The sequence below is a fragment of the Camelus dromedarius genome, chromosome 12, assembly GCF_036321535.1.
Source record: "Camelus dromedarius isolate mCamDro1 chromosome 12, mCamDro1.pat, whole genome shotgun sequence".
Classification (NCBI taxonomy): Eukaryota; Metazoa; Chordata; class Mammalia; order Artiodactyla; family Camelidae; genus Camelus; species Camelus dromedarius.
The window spans coordinates 68,618,280-68,646,142 of record NC_087447.1 but is presented as its reverse complement, the minus strand read 5'-3'; the positions used below and the strand labels follow the sequence as shown (position 1 = coordinate 68,646,142).

Genomic DNA, 27,863 nt, shown 5'->3' with positions numbered 1-27,863 from the left:
GTGCCAGTAGACCCTGTACTTCTGTTTGACTCTGTCCCAGCTGATTGTGCCCTCGAATTACAATGGTCGAGACACTAGAGACCAAGACACTAGATACTAGAGATAATCAATAAACCGAATACAATAATGGCTCCAATTTCAATTCTTTTAAGAGTTTCTCTAGGGATCTGTCTTCTCTTTCAGTAGAGCATCCACCAGCCAGTCTGCCAGTAACATTTTAGACTGGACAACTGTCGATCCCGATCTAAATAGTCCCAGAGTTGCATGATATTTTCAGATACTCCAGACTTCGAGATACAGTATATTTTTCAATGTAATAGAAACTACATGAATGGCTCCTGGTCGGAGGAATTCTGCTTCAGGTCCTCCCTCTCGGCCACTGGAGAACACATTGTCATTAACAACACTAACACACGTGTGTTAGCACGCTCTCAGCTTTAGTTCTTGGATTACTGAGAATACTAACAGGGTAATGCTGTTTCTCTCCTGCACGAAGTGGTAACTGGAAAAGGCGTTCTCCAGCCCAACATCCTCCAAGGTGTTTTGCAGTCCTTGGCAAAAGTAGTCATGCGTGGAGCCCCTGATCTGAAATTGTAGGTGAAGAATTCCCTCATCATATCCCGTCCATTCAGCCTGCCCCTGGCCTAGGCTTTCGGTCTCATATATACCACAAGAAACACAGCCTTCTTACATATGGCAGCAAAGTTAAGCAAGAATTAATTTTAGCATGCTCCAAACACATATGATAAATTCAGACACTTCACACTGCATATCAGCCCGGGGAAAATGCATATGACAAAAAAAATGTTTAAATATGTATTGTAGAAAATACCACGTCTTCCCTTTGTTTCATGTCTTGAAGAATTATAAACAGATATACATCACTATATATAAAACAGATAAACAACAAGGACTACTGTATAGCACAGGGGACTATATTCAGTTTCTTCTAATGAGCCATAATGGAAAAGAAACTGAAAAAAATATATATATATGTATGTATGTATATGTATAACTGAATCACTTTGCTGTACACTTGAAACTAACATTGTAAACTGACCACACTTCAATTAAAAAATAAGAATTAAAAAAAAAGAATTATAGACAGTAAAAGATAACTGCTTTAAGTGCCTAAGTCTACTTGGTTCCCTATTTTGTTTTGTTCCTTATCTTCTCTCCATCAGCTGACAGGTAGCCTTCCTGCCACAGCCGGGGAGCAGAGGCCTTAGCCGGCCTTCCGTGTGTCTCCCCCACGGTGTTACTTCATTTCCACTGCTGCCAACTGTTTCAGCATTTCCCAGAAAAACAGGAAGTTTTACACATAGGCATTGCTCAGTGCTCAGAGGAACTAGAAGAAGTTTTGAACAACTGTTTCATCTTATATAACTCGCTTGATTCCTTGCTGTGTTTTGACATAACTGGAGGCTTACAGATGTTTAGTATTTCAAATATATAATTCATCACAGCAAAGTAAATGATCCCACTGGAACTGCCCTGATTGACTCTGAATGGGCCGTTGCCTTTACCATCTGCCAGTTTCTCAGCATCGATGTACCTAGTCGGTAATATACACGCGGGTCTCACTTCACAAAACCCCAAATTCATAAAATGGATAGTCAGGGCATAATTAAATATGCTTTCAAGTAACTCTTTTTGTGGAGTAACTTATTACTAAATTTCTTTACAAGAGAAGCTGCTACTGGGTGATTGAAATATGCCCTAATTTTTGAGTCTTATTTATAAGAAGTTTTTCAAATGTATGTCTAGATTAGACCCAGAATTCTGAGGAGATGGTGCCAGCAGAACACACCTGATATTTTAAGTGTCTTTGAGTTCCCACATGTAAACAACCAAGGCAACTATTTAGCAAAACCAAAAACCAGTGGACAACATTTACAACAAAATTGATGACAAAGTATCTCCACAAACCCCAACAGTGCGGGCGGCTGGGACAAACCAGCACCAGCCACAGGGCCTGCGTGTTACCTGTGTCTGTCCTACAGGAAGCAGAGGAACGCTCAGCGTGGCATCTGAGAACCTGAGAACATGTGAGCTCCCAGCAGCCAGCCGGTGTTTATCAGAAGGTCCGGGCCAGTTTGAGCACCATAGCTGCACCTGGGAGGGTTTGGCTCACTCCTATAGTGGGGAGTAAGGGGCTTACAGCGAATCCTAAACGCAGGGGCAGTCTGGCTTCTGTGAAATCTCAAAACTGAGCTTCTTGGGGGACAAGACCTCCCAGTGAAGAGTGGAGTCAAAATCGAGCATGGTAAGGATGACAGAAAGGAAAAAGAAAGGTCAGATAAAAATGAGTGAGCCTCAAAAAGACATGGAGGAAACTTAAATACATATTGCTAAGTGGGAGAAGACAGTCAGAAGAGGCTACACACTATAATGTTACTATATGACAATCTAGAAAAGGTCAAACTGTGGCAATAGTAAAAAGAATCAATAGCGTCCAGGGGCTAAGTGTAGGGAGAGAAGAATGGGCAGAGATTTTTAGGGCAGTGAGACTGCTCTGTATGATATTATAATTTTGGATATATGTCATTATGCATTTGTCTAAGCTCATAGAATATGCAGCACCAAGAGTGAACTCTAATGTCCTTGGGTGATTTGATGTGTCACTGTGGGTTCATCTGCTGTTAAGAAGTGTACCACTCTGCCAGAGGATGAAGATAACAGAGGATGCTGTGCATGAGTGGGGGCAGGGATGTATGGGAAATCTTTGCTCTTTCCATTCAACTTTTTTCATGCACATAAAACGGCTCTAAAAAGTAAAGTCTATTTTAAAACATGGGTGTGTTTGTTTTCAGTTATGGCCATAAAATATTGCCACGAATGTAATTGCGACTTAAAGCAACGTAAATACGTAATCTCAAAGTTCTGTAGGTCAGAATTCTGGATTCTCCCTTCTGAGCCTGAACCCCAGGGATCAGGTGTTTGGGCTCCTATGGGGAGATTAGAGGAAGAATCCACTTTTCTTTATTCAGGTTGATGGCGGAGCTCAGTGCCATGTGGTTGAGGACTGAAGTCCCATCTCCTTGCCATTTGCTCCAAGGATCATTCTCCACTTCTAGAGCTTGCTGGCATTCTCTGGTCCCTGGCCCTCTTTGTCTTTAAAACCATCAACGGTGGCCTTCTTATGTGGGTTGAGTCCTTCCCCTGTCTCTAGTCTCTCTTATCTCTGGTCCTGCCCCATCTTCCTGCCTCCAGCCAGAGAAAGTCCTCTGCTTGCTTGCAGGTGGCTCATGGGATTAGATTGTGTGTACACAGATACTCCAAGATAGCTCCCTGGATTTTAGTTTGTGGCCATAACTTTAATTACATCTGCAGGTGCCTTTTGCTGTGTAACATACGGATTCCAGAGATCAGGACTCCGACAGCTTTGGGGGATCATTCAGCCCTCCACTGGGGGAGGGGCATAGAGCCTGGAAATCTCAGACACAAGATGCTGTACAAAATGACAGAAGAGGGAGCTCTGTGACACTAAAAATTTACCGTGACCTGTGCCTCCTTCTAATAATTCAAAGAAACCAAGCTCACATAAAAATGGAAACAGAAAAATATATGCTTAGCCTTTTATTTCAAAAACAAGCTAAATGAGTTTCAAATTCAATGTAAGATCTGAAAGAACAATATTCATCAAAGAAAAATTCAAAAAGAAGGTAACAGAACTGAGGTATTAGAAATAAAAGAGAAACAATTCAATACAAAAGAGAATAAACACAAATGAGTGCACCTTAAGAGAAATGGACAGTGGAAAATGACAACATATTAAATATTTAAAAATAAAGAAAAAAATTAAAGGATTAGAAAGAAAGTTAAAAACACTGATAACAGGGAATGAAGATTTGATGTAAAGGTTACTGAGCTCAATGGAAAAATTAAAAACAAAGAAAGAAAATGGGAAAAAAACCCCACTAACAATAGTAACTCAAGATAATTTTTCTAAGAATATGCGTATATTTGAAATTCTATATTGAGAGCACACTGAGTACCTTAGAACATCCACCTAGAATGACCAACATCAAGATATATTCTGGCAAAATTACTGCAGTTCAAAGGGAAAACTAATTTGGCATCTAGACAAAACCAGCAGGTGATGCATAAGGGAAAGGTAACTGGGTTATCATCGGACCTTTCTTGACAGCCATATGTTAGGGTAACTAACAGAAAATGGAGTAACACAAATTTAACGTACTCAAGGAAAGAAATGTTAGCCAGGGGTTTTATAGTCATCAAACTGACCTTCCAATAGAAAGAAAGTAGACAAATTGAATAGCACACAAGAACTCAGAGAATTCGTCCCCAAGATTTCTTCCTGAAGAAGCTTCTAGAGAATGTGCTCCTGACTACAGAAATGACCAGAGGAAAAGCAACATAAGACCACGTGGTGGCAGTAAGTGTATAGGTACTTACAGGGCTCGGACTAAATGATGCTGAAGGGGAGAGAGTATCATATATAACGGCTATGTGCCTAGACAGAATATTGTCCAACTATCAAAAAATAGACGGAGAGTAAAAAGCACATATTAAAAAAAAGAAAGAAAAAATAACCCATTTTCAGTAATTATATAGCTAACTAGTACTATTAATACTGCTCTATTTTGAGACTTGTGTGTAATGTGGGGAAATGCAAATGAATATATATGGGATATGCTGTTATCCCTGTGTCCTTGAGACACAGGATTCTTGGTGCAGATGAAAGAGATAATATAAGAGACGTTAAATGAAAAACTGTAGTCTTTTTTTCTACCATTTTTTATTGATTTATAATCATTTTACAATGTTGTGTCAAATTCCAGTGTTCAGCACAATTTTTCAGTTATACATGAACATATATATATTCATTGTCACATTTTTTTCTCCGTGAGCTACCATAAGATCTTGTGTATATTTCCCTACGCTATACAGTATAATCTTGTTTATCTATTCTACAATTTTGAAATCCCAGTCTATTCCTTCCCACCCCCTGTCCCCTTGGCAACCACAAGTTTGTATTCTATGTCTATGAGTCCGTTTCTGTTATGTATTTATGTTTTGTTCGTTTTTGTTTGTTTGTTTTTGTTTTTTTAGATTCCACATATGAGCGATCTCATATGGTATTTTTCTTTCTCTTTCTGGCTTACTCCACTTAGAATGACATTCTCCAGGAACATCCATGTTGCTGCAAATGGTATTATGTTGTCGTTTTTATGGCTGAATAGTATTCCATTGTATAAATATACCACCACTTCTTTATCCAGTCATCTGTTGATGGACATTTAGGCTGTTTCCATGTCTTGGCTATCGTAAATAGTGCTGCTATGAACATTGGGGTGCAGGTGTCATACTGAAGTAGGGTTCCTTCTGGATATATGCCCAGGAGTGGGATTCCTGGGTCCTATGGTAAGTCTATTCCTAGTCTTTTGAGGAATCTCCACACTGTTTTCCACAGTGGCTGCACCAAACTGCATTCCCACCAGCAGTGAAGGAGGGTTCCCTTTTCTCCACAGCCTCTCCAGCATTTGTCATTTGTGGACTTTTGAATGATGGCCTTTCTGACTGGTGTGAGGTGATACCTCATTGTAGTTTTGATTTGCATTTCTCTGATAATTAGTGATATAGAGCATCTTTTCATGTGCCTATTGATCATTCGTAAGTCTTCATTGGAGAATTGTTTGTTCAGGTCTTCTGCCCATTTTGGGATTGGGTTGTTTGTTTTTTTCTTGTTAAGTCATATGAGCTGCTTATATAGAGAAAATCCCTTTTAATAGGACTAGAAACAAATTTCCTTTAAATAACTAGTTTATGTTAAGGTAGTAGCATCTTGGAGTGAAAATGAGTCAACATTTCAAGGTTATAAGCAACTGTTTAACGTTGGGCAAGTTACTTCAGGCCTCAGTTTTCTCATGTAGAAAGTAACTAGATGATTTAAAAAAGTAATTTTTACACATTTCCTCTTCTAGAAAAACTTAAGGCTGGTACCTGAAAAGTGAAAAAGTTGAAAAAGCCAATTTCTAAGTGCCCTTCTGACACTTCTAGTCTGGGCTTCTACCATTATTGCCCTGGTGGATACAGAAATGTGTCCACACATTCAGACGTTTAAGTAATTAGCATTCACTCAGTGACTGATGGCATTAACAAAGAATCGCAGAGTAGGATGCAGAGAGGAAATAGGACCCTTTGGCAGGGTTCTCAATTTTAAACTTACCAGCAAAGCAATAAAATACAGTTAATAAAAAATGGTGTGAGTTACGTCTATAAGAACTGAAGTTCATTTTTACCATAAAAGAAGAAGGAAAAGATAAGAATAACTTCTCTGTGGAAAAGTTGAGCCTTATTTTTTTGTTTCACAGTAATAAAAATAAGATTTAAAAAATGAAATATGACATCTGCAAACCTCAGTTTACAATCTTGCTTTACCATTTGTTATTAGTATGAATTTAAGGAGTGTTCTATATGTCATAACTAGTTCTAGGTACTGTGGAGAACTAGAAACATTTTTAGGGTATTCAGGCTTAACTTTTTTAGTAGCTATATTAAAAAAAAATACAAAAACAACACTTTTCTGCATATATACCATTCCTGATCCAGATCCCCGAACATCCCTTCACGTGTAAAGTGGAAGTAACAAAGACAACTTTACCAACTGAAAATTAAATTAAAAAATCAGTAAAGTGATTGGCACAGAGAAAACCTTAGTAACTGTCAGTTCTCATCCTCCCAGTTCTAGTCAATTTAATATGTACATTCATGAGAGTTGATCCAATTATTTTATTTTATTTTTTGTTGGGAGATAGTTGGCATATGACCTTGTGTTTACTTTAGGTATGGATCTTAATGATTTGATACCTGTATATCTTACAGAATGATCACAATAAGCTTAGTTAACATTCATCACCACACATGGTTACAAATCTTTTTTTCTTGTGATGGGAACCTTTAAGATCTACTCTTGGCAACTTTCAGTTACCTTGTAATTGGTAGCTTGTAACTTTTGACTAGCTTCACCCATTTTGCCCACCCCCCTCCTTTTCCCATTGCCTTTGGCAACCACCAATCTGTTTTCTTTATCTGTGAGTTCAGGTTTTTTGTGGTTCTGTTTTGTTTAGGTTTCACATATAAGTGAGATTATACAGTATTTGTCCTTCTCTGTGTGGCTTATTTCACTTCGCATAATGCCCTTGGGGTCCACCCATGTTGTTGCAAATGGCAGGATTTACTTGTCTTTTTATGGCTGAATAATATTCCACTGTATATGCATATCAATTTCTTTACCAATTTAACTGTCAATGGACACTAAAGTTTCCATGTCTTGGCTATTGAAAATATTGTTGCAGTGAACACAGGGCCATAGATATCTTTTTGAAACAGTGATTTCATTTTCTTTGAATGCATACCCCTCAGTGAGATCACTGAATCATATAGTAGCTCTGTTTTTAATTATTTGAGGAGCGTCCATACTGTTTTCCATAGTGGTTGTACCAACTTACATTCCTACTAAAATTCACATGTGTTCTAATTTTATTTATGTAAATTTTATATAATTTTATTTATAAAGCTAGAAAAATAGTTGTAAATATGTAGTAAGCTTTACAACTTTACTTGGCACGACTGGTATGCTCAAAATCAGACTCTACCAAGTTGCCATATTTCATTCTCGCTGAGGGTGGGTAAATATATTTGAATTTATAACAAGTAAAATTATTTCTAAATACAGTAGAATAACAATTAAGACTATTTACTGAGCTCTTATTATTATCAAATAATAAGTACTTTTTATTATCTTTAGGTCAATGAGAATCATAAGAGTACTTACTGCATCGGGTTGTTAAGATTACTTGAGTTAAGACTTATGGAACACTTAGTATCATGTCAGGACTACAACTGGTATTTCCAAATAAAATACATACAATATTGTAACCCTCCCAACAATCTTGTGAATTAGGATTATTATAATCCTTATTTTGGAGGAAGCCAGAGTCATCAAAAGGGCGGATCACAACCTGAATCCACGTCTGGTTCCCCTAGCATTTGTGCCTTAAACCACTGTGAGTCTGAGGCATTTGATGAAAATTTATGAATTTGGTCACAGGATGAGGGAAAAAGTGAGCAGTTTTAAAAAGTCAGACATTATGCTGCTAGGAATGGTGTAAAGGATAAAGTTATATAGATGAGTTTCGAAAGTCATTGGGGGCAACATTCAATATTTATGATGCTTTGTAACACTTTGCCCTATATTTCAAAGGAACCAGCCTATTTTAAAGAGGGCATTGTGAATTACTGGAAGATCTTAGTTGTATAAGTAAGAATGTAAAAATTGCTTGATTTAGTCTTGTGACCATTTTAATATTCAGGTATAAAATCATTTTAACCCACGGATTCATGATCTAAAACCTGGTGTGTTATTATTCAGATTACATCCTTCTGGGCAGGAGAAATCCTAAATGAATAGATTGCCATTTTGCAGGAAGTACAGCAAATGTGGTTACGTCTACAGAGTAGTCTGTCTGCCTTCCCCTCAGCTGACTGAATGATGCAGGAACTTGATAAAAAGTCACCCTTACTCAGTAAATACAGGAGACACTTCTTTTCATAATTTAACTCTCTGACAGCACAAGAAGTTTGTATAGTATGGTTGTTACACATTTGGTGATTGATGCTAAGTGGCATTCTATCTGTATAGTAAAAAAATAAGTTCTTGATATGGAATAAAATAGTTTGGGAAACTCGTAAGAATGTGATGAAGCAGGATGCTCTCCATCCATTTTTCTCTTCATACTCTTTTCTTTCTATTACTTACTCATTCACTTGCAGATTGATAGACATTTTGTCTTGGCTTGTGCTTGGCACTGGAAAATGGAGACGAGTTTGGGTTTCAGAGCACATGTGTACAGGGAGGGGAAGGGAAATTCACAATAAGAGGATGAAGAGAAAAGGCTGGAACACAGTCTAAGAGCAGAGCAAGCAAGGCTGAAGTGGAGAATATACTGAAGACTTAAAAAAAAATTAAGGCAATGAAAATGCCTTTTTAGCCATGTTTATTTACAGAGCAAGGAGAAAAACAAGGAAGGGTCACTCTATCATCTTGGGCACGTGGTGCAAATTTAAAAGATGGCATTGGGGGAAAAGAAGCCATTTAATGACTGCTTAGCTTCCCCCTTGTTTACTAAACAAAACATACTTAAACTGGAGAGCTTTGAACAATTATGGTTTAGAAGATTGAAGTCCATAAGAGATGAGGCTGAGGCGCTGAATTACCATAAGCTGAATTTCATGAATCACCAATTTTATAGTAACCCTGCAAAGTGACTACTGTCTCCCCGCCAACTCATCTGCCCATTTCACGGCTAAGGGATCTGATGCTCAGAGAGGTGGTCCAGCAAGTAGGTGGCAGAGTCAGGATTCCCAATAAAGCCTGTCTTTCTTCAAAGCGATGTTCTTCCCCATATTTCCCAGAACTCCCCAGAGTTGCCCCAAGCCCAGATCCCTAAGGATTCAGTTTTCAGCAACTGTAAATCTGTCCTTAACATTGTAAACTTGAATTATATAAGCTCCAGACGTCCCAGAACAAAACCCCTTGAGCTGGTGACCCAATAGTTGAGTTCCGAAGCTTGAATCTCCTAAATCGGAATCCTCAGCTCGTAAGGAGTTACCTAAATTTCCATCTTTCTGCCCTAAGGTATAAATCCTAAGAGTTGAGCTGAGATCAACAATGGAACCCAGACTCCAGCTTCTATCCCTGAGCCCTCAACCTTCAGTTAAAATTAGCCAGGAATAAGAAGTCCCTTGGGGGAGGGACATTCGAGCCATGATGGACATCTTTCCATCTTCTCTGGACCACTGACTTACACAAGTATGGTCCTCTTTGCCTGGGGTGCTTTTTCTCCTCTTCCGTCCCTTCTGCTGACTTCTTCCTCTTTCTTACAATAAGTCAAATGTCTTCAGAAGGGTTTCCCTGACCCACAGATTGAGTTGAAAACTCCTTGCTATACATTTATGTAGCACATTACGCCTTTTATTTAATAATATGCATCACCTTGTAATCTTTCATTTACTTCTCTCCTTTCTGCCATGCCTTACGTGTCTTTCCTTGCTGTATCCCCCATGTGCCTAGCATAGTGCCTGGAACAGCAAGTATTTGAACTGATGGATGAGTGAACTGTGACGATCCTGATGGTGGAGGTGAGGTTTGACACTGGTGTCTAAATTCATGCTGGATTAGCAAAGAAAGACATTCCACAATTTTGGTTTCTAAGTCAATTAACCTATGCACTGCATCCTCGAATCATCTTTCTCTATATTTGTACTCGGTTTTACATTCCAAGTGCATACAGGCTTAAAGCCCACACTGTGAACAGTTGGATCTAGCCCCTGCGGAAGGTGCTGGAAGCATGTTCCAGACCTATGATTGAAGTCTGTTTCTTCAGCGCTGTTATCTCCAGCAGTCAGCAGCTTCAGCTTGTGCTGAACACGCAATTAAAACAGCTTTGCATGTTTTTATGACATCACATTACCCTCCTTCTCACCCGCAGAATCAGAGTTGTTCATCCTCAGCCTCATGTGAATATTAACTTAAATGCGGATGGATGAATCTTAGTTAAAGGCTCATTTTTTAAGATAATGGACTGCCTGACATTGAATGTGGGTGTCTTTCCTGACAGATAGTTTGTAGAAGGGAAAAATAAGCTCAGTAAGGTGTGAACAAATGATGCATCAGTGACTCACAATGAAAAATCATACACTTACCATTTTCCCTGTGCATATGTGGTTTCTGAAGGAGATAATAACGGCAAAGTCAAATTCACTTAACAGAGCATGTGTTGGGTGTTGCTGGCTTGGCTTTCATGGTCCATTCTCCACCCTTTGCACCCTGCCCTCTGCCTGGGGATTGGCATGAATGCAGACCAGTGTGGCCTGCTTCAGTGGGCTCCTTTTCCCCCAGGCTTTGGGTTGGGTGCAGCCCATGGGAAGGGGCCCTATGGGATGTAAGGGGGCAGGAGAGTTAGGTCAGTGTTTCAGTTCCCCTGGCTCTCTCCTTGAAGGTCGGCTGTTACCCTCTACCAGTGGCCCTTGCCTTACAGTTACCCTATTTAACTGCTTGTAATTGCTTCCTCCTTATGCCCCTTCAGACCTAAGCCTACACTGCATGGCGCCATGCTGGATTTCCCTAAGTCCTGCCAGCACATCCCTAAGGTCTCCTCATTAAAGTCCTCTGATTACCCAAATTAGATGATCTTTTTCCCACCTGGAATCTGTCTTATACAGAAGTTATTTGTGGAATGGGAAACATGCTTGTGTAATACATAGGACCACAGTAGCTACTGATAATAGAAGCAGAAGGTTTAAACCTCTTTCTTTGATCAGATAATTGGGATATGTTTCCCTTATATTACACATAAACTTCTTAATACTCCCAAGAGTACTCTATCAAAATAGATCAAAGTAAATGTGTGTGCCCAGAGAGCTGCCAAGGAGCATCGCAAAGAAGGAAAACAAGACACGTGAAATAAATTAAACCACCAACTGGAGGCTGAAAAGAAACAGTGACATTTCAGACCTAGTTGTTTAATAAAAAATTAAGTTTCTATAACGTATTTATCCATTATTGACTCATGTTTTCAAAATTCTCTCACATAGGTGGGCTTCTAATTTATACAGACAAGATTATCAATTGGCGATAAAAAAAAAACAAACAAAAAATTTGTAACATGCACAAGACATTTTTCAGTCACACTTTTGCTGGCTCCCAACTGAAAGTTCAGTCTTCTTTCGTTTTGCTTCTCAGAGTGATAAGGCGGTGGTGCGATGTAGTGTGACTGATCAGATCAAAAGTTAGAATTTGATGAAATGTGAGGAGTCCGTGGGGAAAATCGAAGCTGATTGAATCAAAATAAAGAATTGTTATCTTGAAAAACAATCTGGATGTTAAGGGGATTTGGTAATGCATTGTGAAGATGGGTGGTTATGCTCCATGTGTGGTGTCAAGGATAGACAGAGAAACCAATAGATGGGAAAGAGTATTAGTGCTGCCCTTAGGAAAGAAAATCTCCACTTCTGAACAAGTTACTAGGATGCCATTTAAAATAGAGCATTTCGGCTTCCTTCATTGCCTATTTGGCTTGCTTCTTATTTGAATGAATACAAACTGTTACATGTACTATAGGACACATTGTGGTTCAATCTTTAAGTTGTGTTCCTTTTTTATGTATCATAGTGGTTTGCTGTTGGCTTCTTAGGGAATGAACAGGCTTTGATTTTCATTCCTTTAATAAGAAGGACTCATGCATTTGATGGTTGTGTCTGCAGTGTTGGGGTGTGCCTTTCTCCTAAACACTGGGGATCCAGTGGTGAATAAGGCAAAGCAGTTCTTGCTCTCCTGGGAGGAAGAAGGACATCTACTCTAACTGTTTATTGCTCCCTAACCCAGAGGAAGGACCAAGGGTGTGTGGGCAGAGAAAGTTGAGTAGAAACACTGTCGTTGTCATAAAATTAGAATAAAATTACTTTTTATCATTCATCCTCTAAAGTAGTAAGCAAAATTGCTAGTTGTTTTGTTGGTTAATCTCTAAATATCCAAATCTAATTTTCTCCATGGATAATTGTGCATGTAGTAAAATACACACTCTGGAATTTTCTTTATTTTCATCTTCCTAGGATGAATCTGTAAGTCTGCTCTGTGGCTCTTCCATGCCGTGTGGAATAGTTGTGTGCCATTTATGTTTTCAACACTCCTGCTTTAGTGGAATTGTGCTTTATTTAAATATTTCAAGGGTTTGGGAAGCAAAAAAAAAAAAAGTGAAGCTAGATACTTAATATGGAGCTTCGTTTGTATAGGAGCAGTTCCCTTTGACAAAAGTGCATCATATTTGAACAGGATGTAGAGGAAATTACTGCATATGCTCTGGCCTCAAGTTCATTCGACTCAGAAGCCAATTTGTGTTGCTGGCATTTTCAATAGAGATGCATTATTCCTGCTCTCAGTATCTGGGGCAGCAGGCACTACTTCATCAGCAAAAAGAATCAGGAAAAATGAGGTATGTGAAAACCGTTGTTTTCAATGACCTAGTCAGTATTTGGGTGCCATGGGGGGAGTGGCTAGTTACACTCTTTCCAGGACTGGTACTTGTGTGTATTGTGTAAAACAGATTGTGAAAATGCAGACGTGAAAATGCAGGTTACTAAACATTCAGCCACAGCCACTATGGCCAAGGGGATGAGGAAAAATTCTTAATCAATATTTTCCTTAACTAGATGAGCCAGCTTTGCTAATGGGGGCCCGGTATTTGGAATGAAAACGTCTCTTTTGTTGACACGGTGCTTGGGGCTGTTGTGCCTTGTTCTGGGAGAGGATTTTTCTAGGTGACATCTGCTGTTAACGAACAGTTCTACAATGCAGCTTCGTAAAATCCCCTCTCGGGGTGGTAATATGATCTGGCAACATCTAGTTATCTTTCTTGAACGGCTTCAAATGTTTGTCATTTAAAAAGTAGTTTTACACATTTTGCTTTGTGGTTGAAAGTCAGGGATTAAGCAGCATGACTTGTGACCAAATACTGTACGTAGAGCCTTTCGTTGCTTCTTTGGAGACAGCAAAGCGTATATGTGTTCTGTCAACGGGCAAGCAGATTTCCCTGAATCTCACTCCTCACGCAAGGAGTATGGCCAGCACCTCGCGTGGAATACTTATCCTCCTAAAGCCACCTTAAATGCCTCTGTAAACAGTCCGTATCCAGCTTTCCTGTTGACAGAGTGCTAGAGAGATGATGACAACCCAGGCCTTTTTATAAAAATTTGTCTTAAATTTATGTCATTGCATATCATTTAAGATTTGTAGCAGCAATGACAGAGATAGGAGAAGCTTTAAAACTTAAGAAAGCCTTTTCTCTGGAAATTGCTGTTTCTTCAGAAGGATGGAAGTCATAGGTATAGAAGCCATAACAGTTTAGAAGGAAACAAGATATGTCCTTAGGATTAGTGGCTTGACAGGCTAGAACTTGCCATTATTCAAATTAATAGCATTGAAATCATAAATCATTATTTTAAAATACTAGAATTAAAGATGTCATGACTCAGGCTTATCTGACCTCACTGTAAGTTTAGAAGTGTTACAGGAAAAAATTAAACATTGGACACTAGATTAAAAACTGAGATATGAGTAAAGTTACTAATTATAATTTTTTTCCTTCTATAAAAAGACAAAACCCAGTTACAACCATTATTACTGCAGTCCTTGGCTTTGCATGGGTCTTCTAAGTGAAAAATTATGATAAAGTCAGTGTCCTTCTTCTTCATGTAAGTGTATGTTCCTGTGGCTGTAAAAATGAAATCCAAATGTAAGTGCTTTCCACATTTATAATTTCAATTGACCCTAGAAATAATTCCGTGAAACAGACTGGACAAATCGCATCTCCCAATCTTAGGGAAGAAAAAAAATGAAAATGGGCTTGGTTCTTGGTCTTTTGGTAAATTGGTAGTATTTTGTGTCAATTTTGTCTTTTTTTTTTTTTAGTTACACAGAAATAGTTCCACTCCCAGTAATTTCCTCTCACTTTGATAAATCCCCTAACCCTCACTCTTTTCTCCTTTAATTTTGTAGTTTTTCTTTTTCAAAGCATTTTCCACCTTCAGCAGGTGCTTCCCCTCCCCCTCATCTTTGAGCTTCCTCTTGTCCACAACAGGAACTGTGGAAAGTAATAGATGCAGAAGACAAGAGAGGAAGTGGGAGGCTAACGAGGTTATTAGAAGCCAGAAAAGTGACAGAGAAAAGGGATGAGGGTTCAGAATTTCAGAAGGAAGATGATAGATGATTGTTACTGCAGCGAATCTTGGTGACCTCTTGTCTCTTCCATGTCATCCATCCTGTTAACTCTGAAATAAAGCTGCTCTTGTGGAAACTCACCTCTAAATCAAAAGTCACCTTTTGCCAAAATCAACATTAGATTCTGGCAGATTCTTATAAAAGAAAATTACATGCTTTTTGGAAAGACAGTAGAAGTAATATTTATTTTTTTTAAAGGAAAGGAATATCTACTAAGGATCACTAGTTATTTGAGGAAAAACGTTAATATAAAATATAACACAAGCATGAAAAATAAAAATATTTTTAAAATTTAAAAACCAATTTAGGAGTAAATTCTCTGAAATGTTCTAAGCTGTGTAGAGTTTTTATCACTCGTGTCCCCAGAATTAGATAAAATATTGTGTCTTTGAAAGCAGAAAAGATATTATAAAAAGAATTTGAAGAACAAAAAATGTTTTAAAAATTAAAAGTATAATAGCAGGAAAATTTTTTCAAAAGCTATGCCAGAGGATAAAATTGAAGAAATATCTCAGAATATAATGCAAAAAGGTAAATAATTGGAAATGAGAGAAAAGATAAGAAAATTAAAGGATAATTCCAGAATGGCCAGCATCAAAAAAAATAAATAAATAAGGCATTAACAAACACAAGGAACACTGTAAGCAGGAAACAAAATTATCAGCGAAAAAAGTCAAAAATCTTTCTCAGGAAAGAAGGACATATTTTTCCACATTAAGAGATTTATCGAGTACCCAGAATGATAGAGGGAAAGAGATTCCTTCAATTAAAAAAATCATGTAATTGCAGGGCACCAGAGACAAAGAGAATTTCCAGAATCCTACTCCTTGATAACAACTAACAGAAACAAGAACCTCAGAGAACAAGGCTTTCACACTTATTTTCAGCCTAGAATTCTCTACCCACCCAGCAACCAGTGAAGTTTGGTGATAGGACAAAGTCCTCTTTAGACATGCAGTATTTCAAGAAATTTACTCCCTACGCCTGTTTCCTCAGTCAGCTACTAGAGGATGTGCTCCACCCTCCAGGGGTAAACTAAGGAAGGAGATGGGATACAGAAAATAAGGAACTCAACACAAAAGCAAAGCAAACAGCATCCTTGGAATGATGCTGGAAGATTCAAAGACAATGTACTGTCACCACGTCTGGACAGCAACTGGTCCAGATGAACAGATCAGAAGGTCATGAAGAGATTCTTCAACAACAAGCTCATACTGTACAGCACCAGGAACTATACTCAATATCTTGTAGAAACTGATGGTGAAAAAGAATATAAAAACAAATACATGTATGTTCATGTATGACTGAAGCATTATGCTCTACACCAGAAATTGACACGTTGCAAACTTACTATATTTCAATAAATATATATATATATATACATATACAAAAATAGAAACTAAAATGGAAAAAAACACATAGTATGTTGAATGTACTAAAAGTGGATTTATATTAAAGGAGGAGAGAGTTTTGTTGAACGTTTTAATTACATAGCATATGAATACAGAAAGAGGATTTTTAAGTACTGGGTTTTATGACACAGGGAAGCCATCCCAAAAAAGACACCATTGTCTCTTATATACTACATGTCATTAGCACCTACACTGTCAGTGTAAACAGCTACCTAACAAAAGTCATGATATAACTGTACTGGAATGACAAGGGACCATGAAGCATGTGTGTGTGTGTGTGTGTGTGTGTGTGTGTGTGTGTGTGTGTGTGTGTCTGTTGTGTGAGAGAGAGGGAAAGGTGTGAAGGTAGGTGGCAGACTACAAAAGTGAGCTAGATACTCAACTTTCATAACAAGAAGCCTGTAGGAAATACCAAATCTGGAAAATAAAAAAAAAATAAGAGTATTACCAAGCTATATGGGTATAATGATTTAAATGATAAAATAATCAGCTAAAATAGTTGAGACACATTGCCTCTGGGGATCAGGATACGGGGAAAATACAGAACAAGGTGTTGCTTTCTTTTGTAACAAGCTTTTAGAGTCTTTAAAACATATGCATGTGTAACTTGGATAAAATTAAAAATAGAATTGGAAACAAAGCAATGCCCATAGACAACAAAATAGATGTAGACGTCATTTCCTTATTACTTAATAAAAGTTACATATACAGTATTTAAACATATATCTCAGAATTTTTATTATTATTATTATTATTTATTATTATTATTATTATTATTATTATTATTATTATTATTATTATTATTGTAGCATATGTTTGGCTATGGCCGTTGATGTCATTTGTTTAATTTACAAAGTTAGCTCTTCAGTAAAACATCAGTCTAGTTAGTTCTGAAGAGGCTGTGATTGGCTAAAGGGTTCACTGTTGAAGGAAAATCTACGAAAAAAAGTTGTGAATATGGCAGCATACTCTTCACCTCCTTAGGGAGCCACAGCCTACCTCTGGGTTGCTCACACTTTGCTAACTTCTTTGGGCATCCCACTGCTATGGTCAACACTGCCCAGAGATTTGTTATCAGGATGAATAAGGGTCAGTGTGGAAAGAAAGGTTCTCAAGGCATGGCTCCATTGGAAGGGAAGATGGCTTAAGGGTGTTTGGGTCTATTTAAATTCTCTTTATTCTGGGAAATTTGTGACAGTCTTTAAACAGGGGTGACTTTTAGAACTTTTATAAAGAAAGGAAGCATCTATCGCATCCATCATCAGTCACACCTTTCTTCTTTTCAGGCTCCCTTTGTAACCTGGCTCTTCCGTGTTCTGCAGGAACTTGTCCTCCTTGGGTTTCTGGTTAGTGATAGTGACAAAGCTTCAGCCCTTCAAGCTCGAAAAGACCTTAAGACATAAAGTTATGACTCAATAAGGAGAAACATCCTCATGGCAGCATTTTGATCAGGGGAGGAATCACTCTTACCACAGACTGAAAGCCAGCATTGAAGCCTGGCCACCTCTTTGACCACAATCTCCATCACAGACTCATTCCTTCCCACTTACTAGTTGAATCACAGCTTTCTCAAGTTTCCAGTGATTTTTAGAACAATGCCTGGTAGAGTCCAGTCCATTAATTGTCCCTGTTGATGAAACCTATGCCGTAGCATTTAGTCGATCCCTGTGCTGGAAAAAGCTCTCCACCTGCACCTGAGTCCATCCCACTCTCCCCAACACACTGTCACACTCTCACCTGATTCCTACTGTCCTTCCACCTTCATCACATCACTTTCTCCGGGAAGGTAGTTTAGATGCCCCTGCTATAGGTTTATCATGGCAGTTGAACAGCTGATAAGGTAATGTGCTAAATGCCCATTTTTCCCTTTGGACTACAAGAGTTATAAAGATGTAACATACCATATAAAAATATTTTTCTTTTGTTTTTACCATTGCTTTTTCTTGGCCTTATATAATGCCTGACCTTGGGATACGAGGGATTCAGTAAATATGTGTTGATTTGAATGGATTTGCTATTTTCTCTACTTGTTTTTTATACTTTTACACTCGATGTCATCATAGTGACTAATGATGGATCTTTCTTAACAGCTATGCCTTCTGCAATTGAAAAATACATGGGTTTTTTGTTTTTTGTCATGGTAACTGTTTTTTATTTTTTATTTTTAAATTTACTTTATTTTTTAAACATTTTTATTGAGTTACAGTCATTTTTATAATGTTGTGTCAAATTCCAGTGTAGAGCACAATTTTTCAGTCATACATGAACATACATATATTCATTGTCACATTTTTTTCGCTGTGAGCTACCACTAGACCTTGTATATATTTCCCTGTGCTATACCATGTAATACTGTTTATCTATTCTACATATGCCCGTCAGTATCTATAAGTTTTGAACTCCCAGTCTATCCCTTCCCATCACCCCCCACCTTGGCAACCACAAGTTTGTATTCTGTCTATGAGTCTGTTTCTGTTTTGTATTTATGTTCTTTTTTTTTTTTAGATTCCACATATGAGTGATCTCATATGGTATTTTTCTTTCTCTTTCTGGCTTACTTCACTTCGAAGAAAAATACATGTTAATCCCTCTGTGATGGCACAGAGAGATTAGGGGAATTGCAGGAGTCTCCATCCCAAAGGAAAATGCTAAAATCTGCAAAGTGCTTGGGTTTCTTAAAGGAGAAGTTCTTGGAATCCATTAACAGATAAATGCATCCTCATTTGTATTATAGCTGGTCTAGAGATGAGGAGACTAGAGACAGCATCTAATATACTTGAGGCTTGCATTAGATGACTGGCAGGTCATTTGGCACACTGAAATGCTCTTAATACGATTTGTTCACAATCTTTCTATTTTGTTACAGCCGGGGCACTGACAATAGACTGGCCCACCGGCGGCAGACGGTTCCCCGTGAGAAGGGGAGAAGGCTAGCTAACCGAGGACCAGCGTACATGTTTAATGATCACTCAACAAGCCTATCTATTGAAGAGGAACGCTTTCTAGATGCAGCGGAATACGGCAACATCCCCGTGGTAAGGAAGATGTTAGAAGAATGCCTCTCCCTCAATGTCAACTGTGTGGATTACATGGGCCAGAATGCCCTGCAGCTGGCGGTGGCCAACGAGCATCTGGAAATCACAGAACTTCTTCTCAAAAAAGAAAATCTCTCTCGTGTTGGGGATGCCTTGCTTTTGGCTATTAGTAAAGGTTATGTTCGCATTGTGGAAGCCATTCTCAGTCACCCGGCTTTTGCTGAGGGCAAGCGGCTAGCCACCAGCCCGAGTCAGTCTGAACTGCAGCAGGATGACTTTTACGCCTATGATGAAGATGGAACCCGCTTCTCCCACGACGTGACCCCAATCATCCTGGCCGCCCACTGCCAGGAATACGAGATCGTGCACACCCTCCTGCGGAAGGGCGCTCGGATTGAACGGCCCCATGACTATTTCTGCAAGTGCAGTGAGTGCAACCAGAAACAGAAGCACGACTCCTTTAGCCACTCGAGGTCCAGAATTAATGCCTACAAGGGCCTGGCCAGCCCAGCCTACCTGTCCCTGTCCAGTGAAGATCCCGTCATGACAGCGTTAGAGCTCAGCAATGAGCTGGCCGTGCTGGCCAACATTGAGAAGGAGTTCAAGGTAAGCCTCTACCCATCAGGGCTTCACCCTTGCAAGTCAAGGTCAAGGTGCACTCACAGGCTCCCACTGCATGGTCACACTGCGTTAGGTATCATAGACAGTGGGTAATTTTATATGTTTCTTTCAACCGGCCCTTTAGTACAATTATACATTATAAAAGCTGTGATCAGTACCACTTGGAGATGATCTACTATATCCTAGGAATTGTACCTTTATTATGCCTGCTACTTATCGCAACCTTGAGAAGATCTTAGTGCCTTTTCAGATGGAGAAATGGAGGTATAGAAAGGTCCAAGATCAAGTGGTAAACGACAGAGCTGGGATCGGGTTCCCAGGTACGCTGCACTCTTACAAGCCAGGTCTTCTCTGTTTCTATCATCAGAGCATGGTGATATGCCTCAGAGAGGTCAGAAAGATGGATAAGATAAAGCAAGTCACAGTTTGACTTGAGAGACAGGTGCATGTGTTAATAAACATGGTATGAAGAGAAAATGGAACTACTAGGGAGGGCCAGAGGCAATGTGCAGAGGAAGCGATATTTAATTCAGATTAGGTTTCTGGGAAGTTACGTGTAAGATGGCATCTCGGCTGTATATGACAGAATGAGTAAGATTTGGGAAGGCAGGCATTGAGGGAAGAGAGATTTTAGGTCAAGGTAACAGCCAAAGCAAAAGCTTGTAGAGATGAAGTAGTCACTGAGAGGGCACTTTGAGCAGTCTCTGAATAAAAGCTCAGTGGAGACAGACGGTGTCAGATGCTGCCATTGTCTGCGTGATTTCTGCCACATTTGGAGAGGATGAAGGTTTCCTAGTCCAGAGTCATCCACGCCCACCTGCATGCATGCGTGGGCCCTTCTAAACTCCGTCCCCAGGTTATCCGACCCGCCTCACAGTGCTCCCCACGTTCTGCTGGACATTCTTGTTGTTTAGAGTGTGCTTTTCCCCCTTTACCCGTCTACACACCGCTTGGAATCAGGCCTGATTCATCAAATACAGTGTTTTGCAAAGATAAATGTTAGTTTTATTTTCTCTATTCTATATGCTGTGAGAAAGCATGTCTCCACACTCCACACTTTGGGGGTCTCTCCTGTGCAGTTTCTCAGCACCTGTGTCACTGAAGGAACCCTGTTAACCCCCAGCATTGTAGGTCATATGTCCGTCTATCTTCGGCTCCTGTCCATCCAGGCAGGGAGAGGAAGGTACGTGGTGGCTGGAACCCTCCAGCGGCTCCCAGGTCAGAGGACCCTGCTTTCCCTACCTCCCTGGCAGCAAATGATCTCTTACAACCCTGTCTCCTTCTTTCCTACTTCTTTACTCCGAGGACTTAGGGAGTCAGAGAACTACGCCATCTTTTTTTTTTTTTTAATTGAGTTATAGTCAGTTTACAATGTTGTGTCAAATTCCAATGTAGAGCGCAATTTTTCAGTTATACATGAACATACATATATTCATTGTCACGTTCTTTTGAGAACTATGCCATCTTTAAATGAGAGAAGTCTCTTTGAAATCTGATTATTTTTGTCCACAATTTTTTTTTTTTTTTGGCAGGAGGAGGTAATTAGGTTTACTTATTTATTTTATTGATGGAGGTACTGGGGATTGAACCCAGGACCTTGTGCATGCTAGACATGTACTCTACCACTGAGCTACACCCTCCCCCTTGAAATCTGGTTATTTTTTTAACTGATATTTAATTTTGATGAAATGTCACTGCTTAGGTTTCAACGTATCTATTTCTGTTATTGCCTGCTTGTTCACACACCTCTCTAAGCTGCTGAAGACTGTGACATTCTTTATCCGTTCTTCATTCACTTGTCTACATCTTTTGAGTCCCTGTTTTGTACCAAATGCTGTATAGAGGAGAGTTGAGAATGGAGATGGAGATGGAGCACAAAATGCAAAGACACTTCAGACAGTAATCTTGCCCTCAATTAGTATGTAAACTAATAGGAGAGGAAAGTGTAGTAACTGTAATATAAAGCATGACCTTGTGGAGTGAGGAGTGGGTAGGTGGGCCCAAACTGAGATGAATCGCATCCAACCAGAATCATCATGGTCCCAGAATGCACTGCACAATGTGACTAATCTCCGTCCAAGGTTATCTGACCGGCCTTACAGTGCGTCCCACCCACGCTCTGCTGGGCATTCTTGTCATTTAGGGTGTGCTTTAGGGTTACGGGGATTGAGGGATCCGGACAGTCCTTGATGTTCACCACGCATTTTTGTCAGCTCACGTAGGAGTGAGGTATACAGATCATTTCTCTCCATTCATGTTCTCCCTGTGTGGTTCCACTGTCTTTACCAGTTACCTAGAGTCTCTCAACGGGTGCACACTTTGCTTAATGCCCTGCCTCTGTGAAGGGTTAAAGGCAGAGAAAAGATAAGCCTCTCTGAAAACATGAATCTCTTTAATAGTATGTTACTCTTACTGTCTTTTTTTTTAAACATTTTTTATTGATTTATAATCATTTTACAATGTTGTGTCAAATTCCAGTGTTCAGCACAATTTTTCAGTCATTCATGGACATATACACACTCATTGTCACATTTTTTTCTCTGTGAGTTATCATAACATTTTGTGTATATTTCCCTGTGCTATACCGTGTACTCTTACTGTCTTTTAAAAATCAATCTCAAATATGAAATTAGTTTACTGTTAAAAGAGGGCAGCAGTTTAAAAAATATTTTGAAAAGTCCATCCTAGAACTTGACAATTAGCAGTTTTTCTCATTAGAAACATGACTCAAAAAAATCGCTGGATGACACAAGGAGAGAGGCCATGTCTTGACTTTAATTTTGTTTAAAGCCTTTGGCAAAGACAAAATAAAAAAGCATAATGTTTTCTTTCTCATCAGACATGATGCACCAAAACAAGTATTTTATGCTCCAGACTAGTTTGGTCCACGGAGACCAGCACAGCCTCAGATGAGGAAACTGCGCTTGGCTTTGTGTGTAAACTCAGGGGAGCCACACCCCCCACCCCCACAGGGCTGCCTGTGACTCTAAACCGGCTCCCAGCAGCCCAGCCTCAGCTCACGGCAGGGTGAGCCCTGACGGGGCTGGAGAGACTGGTGTCTCTGCTGAGGTTTCTTGCTAAGGCTGCTGCTCTACCCTTCAGAAATAACTTCTCTCTTCTTACTGTAAAATGATATATTTGACCTTTGAACAACGTCAGTTTAAACTGTGCGGTTTCACTTACGTGGATTATTGTCACTAAGTATGGACTACAGGACCTCATGACCCCAGGCTGGGTGAATCCGTGCATGTGGAACCGTGGATACTGAGGGCCCACTCTTGAGTTACATATAGTTTTTCGACTGCGTGGAGTGTTGGTGCCCCTAACTGCCACTTTGTTTGAGGGTCAACTGCGTATAGGCATGTTAGAAAATAATCATATAAAAATATAAGAAAAATTTAAAAATCAGTCCTAACTTTGCCGCCAAGAAATAAATACTGCAACTGCAAACACGCCAGCACAGATCCTTCTAGTCTTGTTTTTCAGTAGTCAAGCCCCTTAGAGTCTCAGGGAACAAGGATGACAGAGGCTGCACCAGCTGAGGTCTGGGCTGCCTCACAGGGACCCGAGAGATTGGCTGCAGGCAATCAGTCCTCTCTTCAAACTCATGGTCTTCAAATTCTTTCACTTCCTTTTCACCTGAAAGACATTTGGAAAACTCTATGCTCGTCGCACATTTTAAAATCGGCATCTAAAATTTTTCTTGTGCAGTTTAAATATTTTTAAAAGATGTAATTTCTGCATGGTGTAAATATTGACATTTAAAAATAGAACTCTTAAATTGCTTCTTCAAACGTTTCCTAGGGGCCTCTAAATGCTATGATTTTATGTGCACCATCACCTATTTAAAAAGATAAGTGAAAACCTTCTTTAACATTTAGAATAGCTACATCTTTTCTTTTCTCCTGAAACTTATCAGTCCAATTTCCTCCACAAATGTGATTCCTATTTTAATAGATTTTTATTGTAAGGTCTGTTATAAATCACCGTATTTTATATATTCATATACATACACACACACACATTATATAACAGATATGCAACATGTATATGTACATATGAAATTTTAGAATTTGTTTTACTGTCTGTTATTATCCAGCTCTAGGTATTCAAAATATTCTAGAAAGAGTTACCATTACATTTATTAACAGTACATTTGAATAAAACTACATAAATTGAACATCATTGTTCAAAATAACAAATACATACAAATTTTGGAAAACAAAATTTAAATATATGACAGACAGTTCTTATTAGAAATGCATTTTTAGTGGAATGAATCATGTCCACACTTTTGTTATGTATTTACTGGAAGAGAAAGGTCTGTCCTGCTAAAAATAACTTGCTATGACAGCCAGAATATTATTTTCATTTTTGTTAATAGGTTATATGATTTATTAAAGATTTTATGGAATAAAATTACAATGGAGATGACGACAGTTGGAATAAATATTTCTTGATGTGATTTGATAACTGCCTTCCTGAATTACCCATACCGAATCTGAAAGAAATCACATAAAAGTTTTACTCATTTGTTTTAGTTAATATCCTGTGAAAATTTTGAGTCCTGGAAACGATTCCAAGTCACATTAAAAAGAATCCTCTTCACTAACTTTTTCTGCTTTGCCCATTTGAGATGTCTTTCTTTTAAGCTAATGATACATCCAAGAGATGAGTATTAAGAATACTTTGAAAGAATCACATTTAAATATGTGGAAAAGTGACTTCTGTAGTCAGTATTCCCTCCTGATGCCTTTTTTTTTTTAAATTTTGTTGAGTTATAGTCATTTTACAATGTTGTGTCAAATTCCAGTGTAGAGCACAATTTTTCAGTTATAGATGAACATATATATATTCATTGTCACATTTTTTTTCACTGTGAGCAACCATAAGATCTTGTATATATTTCCCTGTCCTATACCGTATAATCTTGTTTATCTATTCTATATTTTGAAATCCCAGTCTGTCCCTTCCCACCCCCCAACCCCCTTGGCAACCACAAGTTTGTATTCTATGTCTATGAATCTGTTTCTGTTTTGTATTTATGTTTTGGTTTTTTTTTTTAGATTCCACATATGAGCAATCTCATATGGTATTTTTCTTTCTCTTTCTGGCTTACTTCACTTAGAATGACATTCTCCAGGAACATCCATGTTGCTGCAAATGGTATTATGTTGTTGGTTTTTATGGCTGAATAGTATTCCATTGTGTAAATATACCACCTCTTCTTTATCCAGTCATCCGTTGATGGACATTTAGGCTGTTTCCATGTCTTGGCTATTGTAATAGTGCTGCTATGAACATTGGGGTGCAGCTGTCATCCTGAATTAGGGTTCCTTCTGGATACATGCCCAGGAGTGGGATTCCTGTGTCATATGGTAAGTCTGTTCCTAGTCTTTTGAGGAATCTCCATACTGTTTTCCACAGTGGCTGCACCAAACTGCATTCCCACCAGCAGTGTAGGAGGGTTCCCCTTTCTCCACATCCTCTCCAGCATTTGTCATTTGTGGATTTTTGAATGACGGCCATTCTGACTGCTGTGAGGTGGTACCTCATTGTAGTTTTGGTTTGCATTTCTCTGATAATTAGTGATACTGAGCATTTTTTCATGTACCTATTAATCATTTGTATGTCCTCCTTGGAGAATTGCTTGTTTAGGTCTTCTGCCCATTTTTGGATTGGGTTGTTTGTTTTTTTCTCCCTCCTGATGCCTTCTTCGGCATCCCTTCATTCAAGACAGATGCATTCTTTGACAATTGTTGGCAAATGAAGAAGCAAAGCACATTAAACAAAAATGATCATTGTTCCTATAACCACACTGAGCCATCCATCTAAATTCAGAATGTCCCAACACGAACTGGCATGTTCTGTTTCTATTACTCGACTTCATCTTCAACAGAAATGTCTGTTAGGGCAGGGGACTACAGAAAGTCCCTCAGGGTCTATGGTACCTGGATTAATCATTAAAAGTGAATCTCTGATTGATTGTTTGCAGCACGGCTGAGTGAGAGTGGGGAATTATTTTGTCTAGGAGCAAAAGATCTGTTTTCAAGGAAATTAGTTTTTGGACAGTTGAGGGTCTGGAAATTAATTCCTTTAAAACTATCAACGTTCTATGGCCCTTTAGAAAGTCTGCACATATTTCTGTTTGAAGGCAACTGATTTGTTTTGTGAGAGTCAGATAATGAGAACTTTAACAAAGATTTTGTGAGCTCCAACATATAGCTTCTCCGAGCTCCTCCCAAGTTCTCCCTCTCATATTAACCCTTTTTAATAAGAGACAGAGGAGTTTCTCTGAAAGTTTTACTCTTGTGCCTTGAATCTTCTAAACCAAACAAATTGTACTTACTACCCATATCAGCTGGCTCCACACAGAGCTGGCTCCACAGCAGAGAAATCTAACAATTAGATGGAATTACCAGAATGAGGCCTGAGAAACCGCAGATCTTTAAAGAGAATGGGGAGAAGCCATATTCAAAAGTTTTTCACCCATTCAAATTCAAATTTTATACTGAATTTATATCAATAGTTTTTTTGCTTTGTTAGCATGAGACTTCAGCCGCCTTAAACTTAAGCCTGAGCTGAGCCGAATTTTGGCCTCAAATGGCAAATCAATGGGAAAGAAAAAAAAAAGAAAAGAAAATCCAGAACTTTGTTTTTGATACCGACGAAAGAGAGCAAGCATAGTGCCTGGCTTCTCCTTGACTGGAGACTAAGAATAAATGTAAAGACAAAGAGATCAGTACCAGAGATGGTTTTTCTGAAAAGGCATTCTTCTAAATTTGGAACTTCCTTTTCGTATCTCAGTGTAGACCTATGACTTCTGTCTCTAAACTGTTTTTCGAGTGTATTTGTATGTTAGGCTGTTTGGGGTAATGAACAATGTTACCTTTAATTACCCTAAAATTACCTCTGTGCATCAAGGATTGGCCTCTTCCCTGTCAGTCTGCATAAGTAGTTTTGCTGAACTTTTCTAGTTCCTTTATGTCTTCCTGAGGGTCCGTATCCAAACATGCCCATGACCGTCCAGAGGCCTCCACTGTTGACTTAATATAAAAAGATTCTCATTCTTGATACAGAAAGAAGAGCTAGAGGTTAAAATTACACACCGTAACATATCTTCTACTATGTAAATCCAACTAAGATGACCCTTTGAAAGGGTAATTTTTACAGGAACTTTTTATATCTTATACTCTCTAAACTCTGCTCTATTAACCCACTATCAGTCATCTCTTTATAATTCAAAGGTTAATAGGCGAACACCCACTTCTAATTTATTATATGTATGGTGTCGGCCTGTGAGCCAAAGGCAGAATTAAATCAACCTGCCAGCTTCACTTTTTCTTTCAAAAAAACCAAAATCACAGTGCTACATCTGGCCGATGAACTACTGCCAACATCTCATTTTTTTTTAAAGTTGAAGTATAGTCAGTTTAGAATTTTATGTCAATTTCTGATGTACGTCTCATTTCAAGTGAATTTGCATGTTAATTTAAGAAAACTTAAAATATGAAAATATTTGTAGGTGGACTCCTAAGGTGAAAAAAAGCATGCATTGCTAAAAGCAGAGTCTTGTTCTTTCTTTCTCTTTTTAATTGATATTTTTGGTTTTTGTTTTATTTTGTTTTTGCTTGGCATATGTCTTGAGAATTAGCAGTGAATTGGAAACAGTTGTTTAAGTCAACGTATTAAACAGCACAGAGCTCCTGTACTTTGCTTTTTTAGTCCACATGGGTTCCACTAAAAAATGTTACCCCACACTTGAAGGATCATACTTCTCTTTGAAATATCTAATTTCACCTGAGCCTTTTTGGAATTCTCGGGAGCGTTGGTTTTGACTCTTACATTTTTGCCTCCAAGAGGACTAGGAATTCATCCAGAATTGAGTGCTACATACAAGAGAGGCTGGATGCATTATATTTTGTCATAGCTCCATGGGTTCTTATGAATGTTAAGAAATGGCTTGTTTGCCGATCTTGCCTTTGATGATAT

The 27,863-nt window shown here is 38.7% G+C and overlaps 1 protein-coding gene across 4 annotated transcripts in view; it reads left to right on the top strand.

Moving 5' to 3' along the window:
* The window catches only part of TRPC6 (transient receptor potential cation channel subfamily C member 6), a 97,477-nt gene that overhangs the window by 38,737 nt on the left and 30,877 nt on the right, over positions 1–27,863 (top strand). For 3 of the 4 annotated variants that reach the window (XM_031460621.2, XM_064492843.1, XM_064492841.1), the window contains exon 2: positions 19,082–19,856. In XM_031460621.2, coding sequence (XP_031316481.1) covers positions 19,082–19,856 — 775 coding nt within the window. Of the gene's footprint in view, positions 1–12,969; positions 13,020–19,081; positions 19,857–27,863 lie in introns of those variants that run through there. The other variant, XM_064492842.1, reaches the window with a different exon arrangement.